The sequence below is a fragment of the Oratosquilla oratoria genome, chromosome 1 (genome assembly GCF_046742065.1).
Source record: "Oratosquilla oratoria isolate Oo_2021 chromosome 1, ASM4674206v1, whole genome shotgun sequence".
NCBI classification, from domain to species: Eukaryota; Metazoa; Arthropoda; class Malacostraca; order Stomatopoda; family Squillidae; genus Oratosquilla; species Oratosquilla oratoria.
The window spans coordinates 100,794,630-100,807,292 of record NC_134777.1 but is presented as its reverse complement, the minus strand read 5'-3'; the positions used below and the strand labels follow the sequence as shown (position 1 = coordinate 100,807,292).

At 37.6% G+C, this 12,663-nt stretch overlaps 1 protein-coding gene across 1 annotated transcript; it reads right to left on the bottom strand.

The window, feature by feature from the left end:
- Nucleotides 1-8,976, bottom strand: LOC143029182 (tRNA endonuclease ANKZF1-like). Its single transcript, XM_076191696.1, has 2 exons — nucleotides 7,287-8,976; nucleotides 1-251 (listed from the first exon to the last, which is right to left on the bottom strand). The coding sequence occupies exons 1-2, from the start codon at nucleotides 8,974-8,976 to the stop codon at nucleotides 1-3; spliced, it is 1,941 nt and encodes a 646-aa protein (XP_076047811.1).
- Nucleotides 8,977-12,663: the final 3,687 nt, after the last annotated feature.

Genomic DNA, 12,663 nt, shown 5'->3' with positions numbered 1-12,663 from the left:
TCATCTTGGAGAGTGGTCAGAGTCCTTGGATTCGACCACCTTACAATCATTATCACCACTAAAAAACGATACATCACAGTTGGCCACAGAAACACATGCATTAATTACAAAAGAAAAAACAAACTGAGAAGCTTTCACTGGAGATGCAGAACAAGATTTCGAGACAATAAGCAATACATCAATCACAGACATAGACATTGCTGTGCACACCTTCAACACAACCATATAAAACGCAAACAAAAATATATCTCCTGAGGCAACAGAAAATCACAAAACCAAATTTCACACCAGAAATTCAAGATCTCATCAAACACTACATCACATTCAAACACGTCACCCCACATATAAGAGACTACAAAGGATTACAAAGGCGAAGCATGCCGACAGGAGACCTTTTGGTCCATATCTAGGTCGGATGCGAAAAAAATCATAATAATAATAAAATAATAAATAAAAACTATAATAATGTAAATAACAAATAAAATACATAAATAAATGCATAGGTATAGTTAAATAATAAACAAACAGGTAAATAGTAAATAATAATAAATTGACATATAACTAATAATAAATGAAAATCAGAGAGACAAACAAAAAAATAATATAAAATAAATTATAATAATTACAGCATCTTGCTTAGGTGTTTTATCTAAATGATTCTTAAAGCTTCGAACTGAACTACATTGCACTACCTGTGCAGGAAGTTTATTCCATTCATTAAATACACGGTTGGCAAAGTTGTTTCTACCTACTTCGAAATTGAATCTAATTCCGGACAGTTTGAGACCATTGTTTCTTGTCTGATTCTCATTCAATGTGAAAATTTGGTCACTTTTGATGTTGTCAATTTCCTTTAAAATCTTAAAGACCTGTATCAAGTCACCTCTGAGTCTACGCTTTTTTTGGGGTGGAAAACAGATTCATATGTTTTAGTCGATTTTCGTATGATTTATTTTTGATATTTGGAATCAGTTTTGTGGCTCGCCGTTGTACTTTTTCCAGTCTGTCAATGTCTTTAACGAGATTCGGTGACCATACGGAAACAGCATATTCCAAATGTGGACGAACTAACGATTTATATAGCTTGTTAATGAGTGATGGACTTTTGAAATCCAAAGATCGCGCAATCAGTCCTACAATCTTATTTGCTTTCTCAGAGGCTGAAATACACTGCTTGGATGATTTGAGGTCGTTACTGATAATTACGCCGAGATCTTTTTCACTATCCACTTTTGTTAACGAATTTCCAAATAACTTGTAATCGTACTTACTGTTATTTTTACCTATGTGCATTACCTTGCATTTACTTGTGTTAAATTTCATTAGCCACTTTTCAGACAATTGCTGTAATTTATCTAAATCGTTTTGAATGTCTAATTGGTTTAAGTGATCATTTGTCATTCCGCACAGTTTTGTATCATCAGCAAATTTGGTAATAGTGGATTTCAGTCCATAGTCTGTATCATTTATATATACTATGAATAGAAGTGGTCCAAGAACGGAACGCTGAGGAACTCCACTTGTAACATTTTTCCATCTAGAAGTTTTTCCATTTAAAACAACTCTCTGTTTTTGACCATTCAACCAATTACTAGTCCAACCTAATAGGCTACCTCTTATTCCGTGTAAAGCTAATTTAGTAAGTAGTCTTTCGTGTGGAACGGTATCAAAAGCTTTTTGCAAAGTCTAGATATATTAATGTTTCTTTTGTTATAATTCGAAATAACTGTGTTGTAGAATTCAAGTAAGTTAGTCACGCAAGAACGTTTCCGTCTGAAACCATGCTGGCTATCATTTATCAAACGGTTATTTTCTAAATGATGTTCGATAGCATCTCTGGTGATAGTTTCCATTATTTTTCCTACGATTGAAGTCAAACTTATAGGCCTATAGTTATTTGGCTTCTTTTTGTCACCTTTTTTGAATATGGGAGTAACGTTAGCTAGCTTCCATTCTCTTGGGACATCTCCGGATATGATGGATTTCTTGAAAATAATTTCTAATAGAACAACAATCTCGTTTTTCATTTCCTTTAAGATTCTTGGATGTCAACCGTCACCTTCTATTTTTTTCTTTTGTTATATTCACCGTAGTGAGTAAGTTTACCCTAGACTTTTCACAGGTTTCAGTTTGGAATTCACTATGAGGTGTTTCGTTTACGAATACCGAGCTAAAATAATTGTTTAAGATATTACACATTCCTTCATTTGAATATTCAAGTTGACCGTCAGCAGATAATAGTGGACCAATGTGATTCCTAACAACCTTTTTATCTCTAATGTAACTATAGAATTCTTTGGGATTCTCTTTTGATTTATCAGCGATGTTCATTTCGTATTGTCGTTTTCTTTTTCTCATTGTCTTTTTTAAATCTCTCTGTATTGATACATAAGTTTCATAGTCATTAGATGCACCCGAGCACTTATATTTCTTATAAGCCTGTCTCTTTTTAGCAATACTTTTTTTCAGTTTCTTTGTCGAGCCACTTTGGGCGAGCCTGATTTGAGGGACGTCTGTCCTTAAAAGGAATGTAAGTTTGAATCATCTTAGTGAGCGTATTTTGAAATATTTCCCACATCTGATCTACAGGTCTTTCGTTTAATTTTGCCTCCCAATCTGTAAGCTGAAGCTCCTGGTGTAGTCCTATGAACTGAGCTTTACTGAAATCGGGTATTTTAGAAACACAAGTATCTATTCTAAAATTGTTTAGGAGTTTGAATCTAACTAAGTTGTGATCGCTATTTGCAACAGATTCACCTACTTCTACATCAGTTACTATGCTTTCGCGGCTAGTGATCACTATATCGAGTAAGTTTCCATATCTTGTGGACTCTTTTACATGCTGAATTAAGTAATTGTCACCAAGAAAATCAATCAAGCGACTACCTATATGGCCATGTTCAAGGGTCATCCAATCAATGTCAGTAAAATTGAAATCACCCATTATCAATAAATCCCGGTTGCAGAAACTAGACAGTTCTTGAAATAACAATTTGTCGTCTGCTAATGATAATGTCTTTGGCCTATATATTACACCTATATTCATTTTTTGTCCATTTGTTTGGGTTAACTCAACCCACAAACTATCATATGCATCCTGTTTCACTTTCTCTAAAACACAAGCATGAACATTGTTTTTAACGTACAACAGAACACCCCCACCTCTCTTGTGGTTTCTATCCTGATGAAAGTGTTTAAATGCCGCAATATTAAATTCAGCTTCGAACTCTGTACCATTTAACCATGTCTCAGTTATTCCTATCATATCGAGTTTTTCGCTTTTGACATACGCCTATATTTCTTGATATTTGTTCCTAATACTACGAGCATTAAAGTACATGGTTTTAAGAAACTCGTGATTATTTCTTTTTGACACATTTTGAGTTTCAATATCATGTCTTACATTATCATTTTGTTTTTCATTTATACCTTGCTCTATATTATTATTTGGTCCTTCATTGACATTCAATGCCTCATTAACATTTCTCCCATCAAAATGAACATTTCCCCCATCACGGACATCTGGTCGATCACGGTCATCCGATCTCTTTTGTACATTTTGTCCCCCTACGTCACCGTGATTCACGCCGGCCTCCCGTCGTTCATTGACATTATGTCCGGCATCCCTTCCTAAAATTATATTTTGTCCTCCAGTGACATTATATCCTACCGTGATATTTTTCCTCCACTATAATTACATCCCATCATGATCTTTTGTCTTCCACTGACATTACATCCTATCATGATATTTTGGCCTTCATTGACATTCTGTCCGGTATCCCTTCCTAAAATTGTATTTTGTCCTCCACTGACATTATATCCTACCGTGATATTTTCTCCTCCATTATCATTACATCCTATCGTGATATTTTGTCCTCCACTATCATTACTTCCCATCGTGATCTTTTGTCCTCCACTGTCATTACATCCCATTGTGACATTTTGTCTTATGACATTACATCCTAATGTAACATTTCGTCCTCTAGCGACATTATATCCTAAAATTATATTTTTTCCTATACTGGCACATTGTTCTACATTAATGCTATACTCTACACTGTTTTCCCAAGTACATTGTATTTCCCCTTCCCTTTGGGCTTCTACCCTAAAAAAGGGGCTAATTCATTACAGACTCCCACAATGAGGTTTGTAAGAACATCTTTGCCTCTGCGGGTAAGGTGGATCCCATCAGAAGCGTAAAGGTCATGGCTGGCGCCTAGAAAAGAGATACCAAGGATCAAGAAAGTGGTATCCCAATTGTGTGCACAACTGCGATATCCTATCATTGATCCCTATGGCTCTACTGTTCCAACACGAGCCTGCGTAGATCCTCGGGAGGATCCCACAGACTACGTGACGGCTCCCACGTTCCTTCATCTCCTGAAGGAGAACCTTGTAATTCCGAACAAGCTCCTCTGATCTCACCCTACCCAAGACCGAGAGAATACAAGGTCAACTCACGCGCATGTTGTGACGTCATCAGAAGTGGAGCCCACAGAGAAAATGGTGAAAACGTAAGTGAAAATGTTAGGTAAAAGAGAAAACGTACAGGCACCACAGATTTTATGGGAGACTTACCTATTTCATGTTCTGCAACCGTTAAAATGGGGGTTCCATATTGGAAAAATATTCTTGTGGTTTATTTTTGACATATTTAATAAAGAAATTTAAAGGTTATTCTTTGTGTAGAGGGCAAACAAGTATCCAAGTCTATGAATCCATTTACCACAAACAATTATCTTTGTCTATGAAGAAAACGATTTGCCAAACTTAAAGGATATGGCATGAATTATCAATGATATATAGATGACACCATGCCACTTGTTTAAAAACAATACACATCCCTGTTTCGGTGGTACGGTTACCCAATACCCAATATGGGCGTTTCCTTTTATCATTACTTTTTAACACTGTCTACGTTATTTCATTGTTAAATACTAATTACTCTTATTTCCATCCAATGTCAATATCCCAAGAAATAACAAAATTAGGTACAAATTTAGTATAAAACACGGTAAGTAAATATTACATTTCCGATTTGTTTACATGAAACACTGACATTTCATTTTTTGTAACAACGACCCATGTATATTACATGGTTGACGACTGAATTTTGAGTGCAACAACTTTTATTGTGTAATTATTGTATTATATTTTGATGGGTTAATATAAACAATCAGAAATTTTTAATTCAAATGTCGATATTTAACTATCAGATTCAATTTCTATCCACAAACATCATAGGGCAATGACGCTGGCTACGGAAGCTAAGCTGGAATACATTTGCTTCAAAGTGCGGACTGCATATGCAAGAATTGGTTGGATTAAAACTTTCTGTTCGTTTGCAAAACGTAATCCACTTATTTCTCACATATTCATCCTCTGGAAATCTATGGTAAGTTATTTCAGACCCTTTCACATGTGTTTTTCTGCACAATGGGACGGCATAATTATTTTAGTTACGCATAAATATTCTAAAAGAAATCGGAGACACGTTCCCGACTCCAGCCACACCTGGACTGAGGCCGGAATTTCAACGAACCCTCGGCCAGGTACTTCTAGTGACGTCACTGCGCAAACGACCTAAATACTGGTTAGCTGTTGAGTAGACCTTGTATTCTCTCGATCTTGACCCTACCTACATCGTTACTTCCCGTATGAAGAATCGTAACCGTGTTCTTCCGTCCTTGCTCCCTGATGGACTGGGTACAATCGGCGATCCCACGGCCCGGTTGACATACAAGCTTGCAACGTCGCTTAGTCTTCCGCTGCAGGATGTCGTCATAGCCTCGCACCATGGAGTCCCCCACCACCAAGAACTCCTGGTTTTCAGCCACTTCATCCTCCAGTAGAGCAAAACCATTGGCTAGAGCCAGCGGTTGCTCCACAGGACACACGTCTACCGAACGCGGGCTCGACAAACGGGACCCCACGGAGCGCCACTCGCTTACGGCAGTGACAGTAGGGGAAGAAGTGGAACGCTCTTTGGGTTGTGGGGAGGGTTCACTCTTCTCACGGAGCGCACTCCTGTGAAGACGAATTTCCTCCTCACACAACTTGAGACGGACTTCTAGGTTTACGCAACCTTCACAAGCCATTTCGCTCCTCCTTTAGCAATAAAAACGACAAAGAGAAAATACAAATCAACAACAACAACAACAAAATCAAAGCGGTCTCTAATAAACTAAATACGGGAAGCTTACTCTGCTTACCTTATACTATTTCTCCTACCTTTGGAATACAGTAACAGAAAACTGTTTTGAATTTAAATAGAACACTACACTTTATCTTATATCTGTAACTATATAGCGCTATACATATACAATTACAAAAACACAACACCTTTTTTATGTTTATTACAGTATATGACACATTAGATAAAAATTAAAGAAATGACTGGTGTAAATATTTAATTCACATTGTTTACATGACAAAGTAGCAATAACTCAGCATCAGGAGAGTGGGCCAAAGGGATAAGATTGTTCATGGGCATCCCTTAGTTACAGGGGTTCTCAAACTTTTTCTCGTTAATTCCCCCCCTGAGTTATAAGATCATCTTCCCGAACCCCCAATAATCTGACAATGAAGAGAATGGTAATTTATTGACTAACTCATAAAAGTACAATAATTCTGCAAAGGATATTATAAAATTATTCAAATGTTAATGACTTTATTGAGAAGAACCATCACACACACACACACACACACACACCCGATTCAACTATTGGTAATCAACACTGTTAATTTAGAAACCAGCGTAGAACAGTGAGATTGAAGGAACACACACTGCTAGCACGGAATTTCATAATCCACAACTACCACTATTTAAAATACGTTTTTCGTCAGCCATCTAAGTACCCTTACAAAACTTCGTGTGAACCCCTGGGGGTTCGCGAACCCCAGTTTGAGTACCCCTGGAATTCAAGCAGATGAGGTAATTCCTGAGTTTTCTGCTAGCTTGAAGTCATACAGACAATAATTTACTTCCTTCAGTTTGACTTATTTTTGCTTTTATACTCCTTCACACAGGACACTGAGCAAAAAATGCAATCTAGGTAGTGGAATTCATCACTGGAAACACCTCTGTTGGGAAATGCATTCACTCCTGTTTGCTGCTTTTTGCTGGCTCTCCTGCTGGGCTGCAAGTCGTCGTTCTGCTGCAAGTGCCCTCTTTTCTCTATCAGTCATTGATAAGAAAGTATTTCTTTGTGCTAATTCCATTTTTCTTTCTTCCTCAATTTTCTTTTTTTCCTTTTCCTTTTCCCGCTTAGCCTTTCTCTGTCCACGTTTCTTTTCTGCCTTCCGAGCTGCTTGTTCCTTTTCTTGTTCCTCACACAGAGGACTGAATATCCCTGCCTCCTTGTAGTCATATTTACTTGGGTATGTACTCATAAAACGTCTGAAGGTGTTGCGTATTTGCTTATTTGTTGTCATCTTGTATGGCAGCTCTCCCTTGTTGCTTTTAATACTTGGGTCACAACCATTTTCCATTAGATACCAGATGACGTCTTTGTGACAGGCTGTGGCAGCAATATGAAGAAGAGAAAGCTCATCTTTCCCAAAAGTAAAAGATCGGGGAATGACAGCTTCTTGACATGCCTTGATTGACTCTCTCACTTCATGACTCAAAATCCCTTCAAATTGGTCACCTTCTGAATCATGTGCATACGTGATAATAGCCTTCAAAGTATTTATATCTCCTGACCTGCATGCCGTGTAAAGTAAATTCCTCACTTCTGGCAGAGACTTGTGAGCTTTAGAATTCTCCTTAGGTAATTGTCTTTTGTTCTTATGAGGTCTTCTTTTGGATTTGTTTTTGGGAATATAACAATCCATTTCTTCCAATTGCAAGGGGCTGAACTTGTTTGTGCTCACACAGAGTCCATACTCAGAGTCTTCACTGAGAGACGAATCATCACTTCCATTGAAGGTACAAGATTCTTGATGTCTGATAACTTTCTTTTCCTTAACTTTGTTTATTTTCTTTTTTGGAGATGATGGTTTCAAGACATTTTTTCCAGTGAGGCTTTTCGCTCTACTTGCTATTTCTGACTGGAGGTCATCTTCTGTTCCATGAACTGTGATCTCTGATAATACTGTATGCACTCTCCGCACCTCCTTAAAAGTTGGTTTCTCTGTGCTGAATGGTATGGTTCTTATCCGTAAATCATTAGCCTTAAGTGGAGGGTCTGGTCCACCAAAAATGACCTTTTTATTTGTATTTGTTGCTCGAAGCATAATAATGTGGCTCTGGTTCAAATGTCCTTGCCATGATCGAAGTACTTCTTGTACATGCTGCATGAAGGACTGCTCATTATGTCTTCTAAGAGATGACCCAGCAGAATTACAATGAGTATTACCATTCTTGTTATCTTTGCTACTTTGTGATCCTCCTTGTTTAGATCTAACAGTATAGCTATGGAAAGTTTTATGTGCTAAAATCTCTTCACCTTTGATGACAGCTCCTGCAAAATGTCCCCCTCCAATCATCAAGATGGACCAATAACACTTAGAAGGCACTGCCATTGCATGTTCAATCACTTCCTCTTCACTTGACATCTCTCTGTTTTTACCAGTGAGAAGACAACGAAAGAGGGAAAATACTATCCCATCAGCGTTGACAAAGTAGATCTGAGGTTGTCTTTGAAGAACTGCAGTCCTCTGATCTTCTTCACTTATTTCTTGTGGATCCTCTTCATCAGACTCTGACTCTGAAGAACTACTGATGTTATTTAAAAACTGTTCCTCTGTAAGAAATTTTTTTCCATCCACAGAGCGTTTCAGATTGGCTCGATGAAGGTCCTGGCCATAGTGGTTGACTTGTTCTTGGCGTGATGTAAAGGTGAGGTTGCAATAAGAACATTTCATGGAAAGAGCTGATGTTGGCAAACTTTGATTAAACAGTGAGAGTCCAACGGCACAATGTTCTTCTGATGGTGTTGATGTCGATGCTCTGGAGAACTTCAATTGTTCCATAGTTCCTTTGGCCAAACGTAGTCCAATCATCAAAGGAACAATTTCTTCCTTATTCCAAATTCTCCTTTTGTCTGTCATTTCTTCTCCCCTAACAGGTCTTCTCAAGGGATCCTTTTACTTCAGAAAATGACCGAAGACTCAACATCTCGGATTTAACAATTCGGGTGCTGAATAACGTCCTCTCCACAAGCATCAATCTTTTATGACAGTAAACAATTAATATCAGTTGATGCCTTACTAACCTTTTATTCGAATTTGACACGTGTGTAATTACAATTTGTTTCAACTATCAGTACGTCATTTTGTAATACTTCAGTCTCGTGCAGAACAAATCACTCGTAAAGTGACAACATGGTAGAGACTTCTGGATGACTTTTGATATTACTGATTTGGAGGTCATTTCAAATATTATAGAAAAAGAGGAGCAAATATAATTTGATATCAAAATTATATTTTCAATGTTAAGTTTAATATACTTAAAGAACAAGGGAAGATCATCTCGACATGGACAAGAGACTGCAAGGTGTATATCAAGTGCAAGGATGAAAAAATACATCAAGTAAGTAATCTTGAACAATTAGTTGAATTTCAATAGTTCACATTCCTTAATCTTCTAACACAAACATAACCATGAACACTACAACTAACACAAAAACAAAAACAAACATAACAAAAAACTGTTCTTCATGCCATACCCTTGTCCCTAGCAATCACCTCTAATGTACATTATGCAAACATTTACATCATTTCATGAGTGCAAATATACCCGTAAATACTGCCAAAAATAACCCCAATATTTTCAAAAACTGGTTCTGCACAGACTGCTCAAAAACATTTCCCTATCATGCCATCTCAAACACAGAAATGAATTTTTTGTTTTCCGCGCCAAATCTCGCATCAAAAAACCTGGATGTACTGTATATACCGCCATTAAGAAGTATAAAGAAATAGACAAAATATCAGAAAAGGAATTTTCACAATAATACCCAAATTGACCCCGAATTAAATTTCTACTCAAAACTAACAAAGACAGCGATTACTATAGTGATACACAATTTGACACAGTATTTCGTGATATTGATGGTTTCACACTAATTCACATTAATGCAAGGAGCCTAAACGCTAATTATCAGAAAATTGACTCTTATCTCAAGTTACTCAATAAAAGCTTTGACGTTATAGTGATAAGCGAAACATGGATTGACCCAGGATGTCTAGTAAACTTCCTACAAGACTATACTCCCTACAGTGTTAATAGATAGATCCAAAAAGGCAGCGGAGTCTCTATCTTAAAAAAAAAATCAATTTCATGCAAACTAATAAATCAATCCACTAATTCGCATGAAAACCTATTTGATTGCGTAGCTGTTGAGATTTTCAGTAAAGAAAAAAAAAAAATACCGTCATAACAAGAATTTACAGAAAGCCAGGCACAAACATCAATGAGTTCACAAATATGCTTGAAGAAATCATAACTCCATTTAGAAATAAAAACGTATATCTCTGTGGTGACTTCAACATAGATTTACTTGAGTATGAGACTCACGAACAAACGTCTTTGCCCACTCCCCCAAATGACCGTATCCATGATAGAAATCTAGAAAATACTAAAAAGGTTATCAATTGCCTGAATGCTGTAGATTTCAATTCTACTTGTATATATATATATATATATATATATATATATATATATATATATATATATATATGTGTGTGTGTGTGTGTGTGTGTGTGTGTGTGTCTGTGTGTGTCTGTGTTTACATACACGCGCACACACACGAACACACGCACACGCGCACACATACACACACATATATACCCATCGCACGCGCACACACACGCGTGCACACGCATACACACACATACACACACACACACACACACACACACACACACACACACACACTGAAATAATTTCAGTATCACTGCGCTGCGAGTCGTTACTCCAACACTTATTTTGTGTGTGTGTGTGTGTGCGCGTCTGAAGATCACAGTATTACACATAAATCTGTCATATATAAGCTCTGAGCTCTCTTCCGGGAGGGAAATAGCTGTCGATCACGAGTCCAACACGTGATCCAAGACCATAGTGAATCAGACACATACATACAAACACACACACATATATACTGTATGTATATATATATATATATATATATATATATGTATATATTCACGAAGAACTCAGTCGGAATAAAAGGAAACTTTAGAAGAATATGTAACTTCTATATTTCGGCTAATATCTGTAGCCCTCTTCCTTCTGAAGAGGGCTATAGCTATTAGCCGAAATATAGAAGTTACACATTCTTCTAAAGTTTCCTTTTATTCCGACTGTGGGGTCTTCGTGATTATTATTTACAAATGTGCAGCAACATTTTGTCTTAGTGATGTATATATATATATATATATATATATATATATATATATATATATACACACACACATATATATATATATATATATATATATATATGTATATATATATGTGTGTGTGTGTGTGTGTGTGTGTGTGTGTGTGTGTGTGTGTGTGTGTGTGTGTGTGTGTGTGTGTTTGTGTGTGTGTGTGTGCGTAAGTAACCACTAGGAAAAGTAAACTAACGAAGCAGAGAGTTTTCGTATAATTACATCTTCAGTGCAAATACAAAAACCTAGTTTTCATCTTCCGAGATATCTTTTCACCATAAATGGTCATCTTCACGGGTGGGGATTTACATTTTTTTAAGGGCTAAGGCATTGCCAAAAGTTTTTCCCCTAGGTGGCCACAAGTGTGTTGACACAAGGGGTGGGTGTAGGAGGAGACTCGTCAGGAGAACGCTGCCTCCATGTTATCATGAAGAGCATCAACAGGGCCGGAAGTCTCGGAGTTCTCATTACCGCCTGAAGGTCAGGGACTTCAGGACGTTGACTGCCAGGAGTCAGCTGTTTGCGACATGGCGGGAGATGCTCGAGAACTCGCTGCCGAAGTCTGTTATTTGTGAGACAATCCGTAAGGACATTAGATGTCCTGGTCATAGAAGGCATAAGTCATGAGCTTGAGGAAGCTTTGTCTGGTGGTCTTGGATCAGACTTGCATGATGACTGTAGTCACTGATGTATTCCTCGACCTAGAGAAGGTCTTCGTGTTGGCCATCATCGACTCTACTGTCAACGTAGGTACATGAGGCAAGTTTCTAGTCTGGTACCAGACTACCTCTTCGACAGAAGACTTCCAGTCCGGTTTCAGGAGCCATACGCTGGCTACCAGGCCTTCGACAACTGTAATCCCCAGGTCAGCCCCTCAATTATAAATATGGGAGACAACTGGCTACATACACATGAATGATACAATGGGATAGGGCAGTTAAGATGACTTCGTACACAGTGGAGACTGTAAGATTGTGAGTGATGGTGTGGTATGGTAAACCGTGTTATGGTAGGTCTGGATGGTCAGGTGAAGTTGGTCTTGTGTTGTTTTTTGTATTCGTTTTGGGGTGAGGCCTTCTTTTGCTTGGCAGCGTTGTAGTAAGCATTTGTTGGATATTAATGGAGGGGCATTCATGAAAAATGAGGACACTGACGTAAACATCTAGGGAGGGGAATATGTGATTATTCTCTGCTTGAAATATAAAGTTAAGAGAGGAATTGACTTGGGAAAGCTGGACAAGTTGGGGTAATAGGTTCAGATTTTCACATTAAAGAATACGTTAT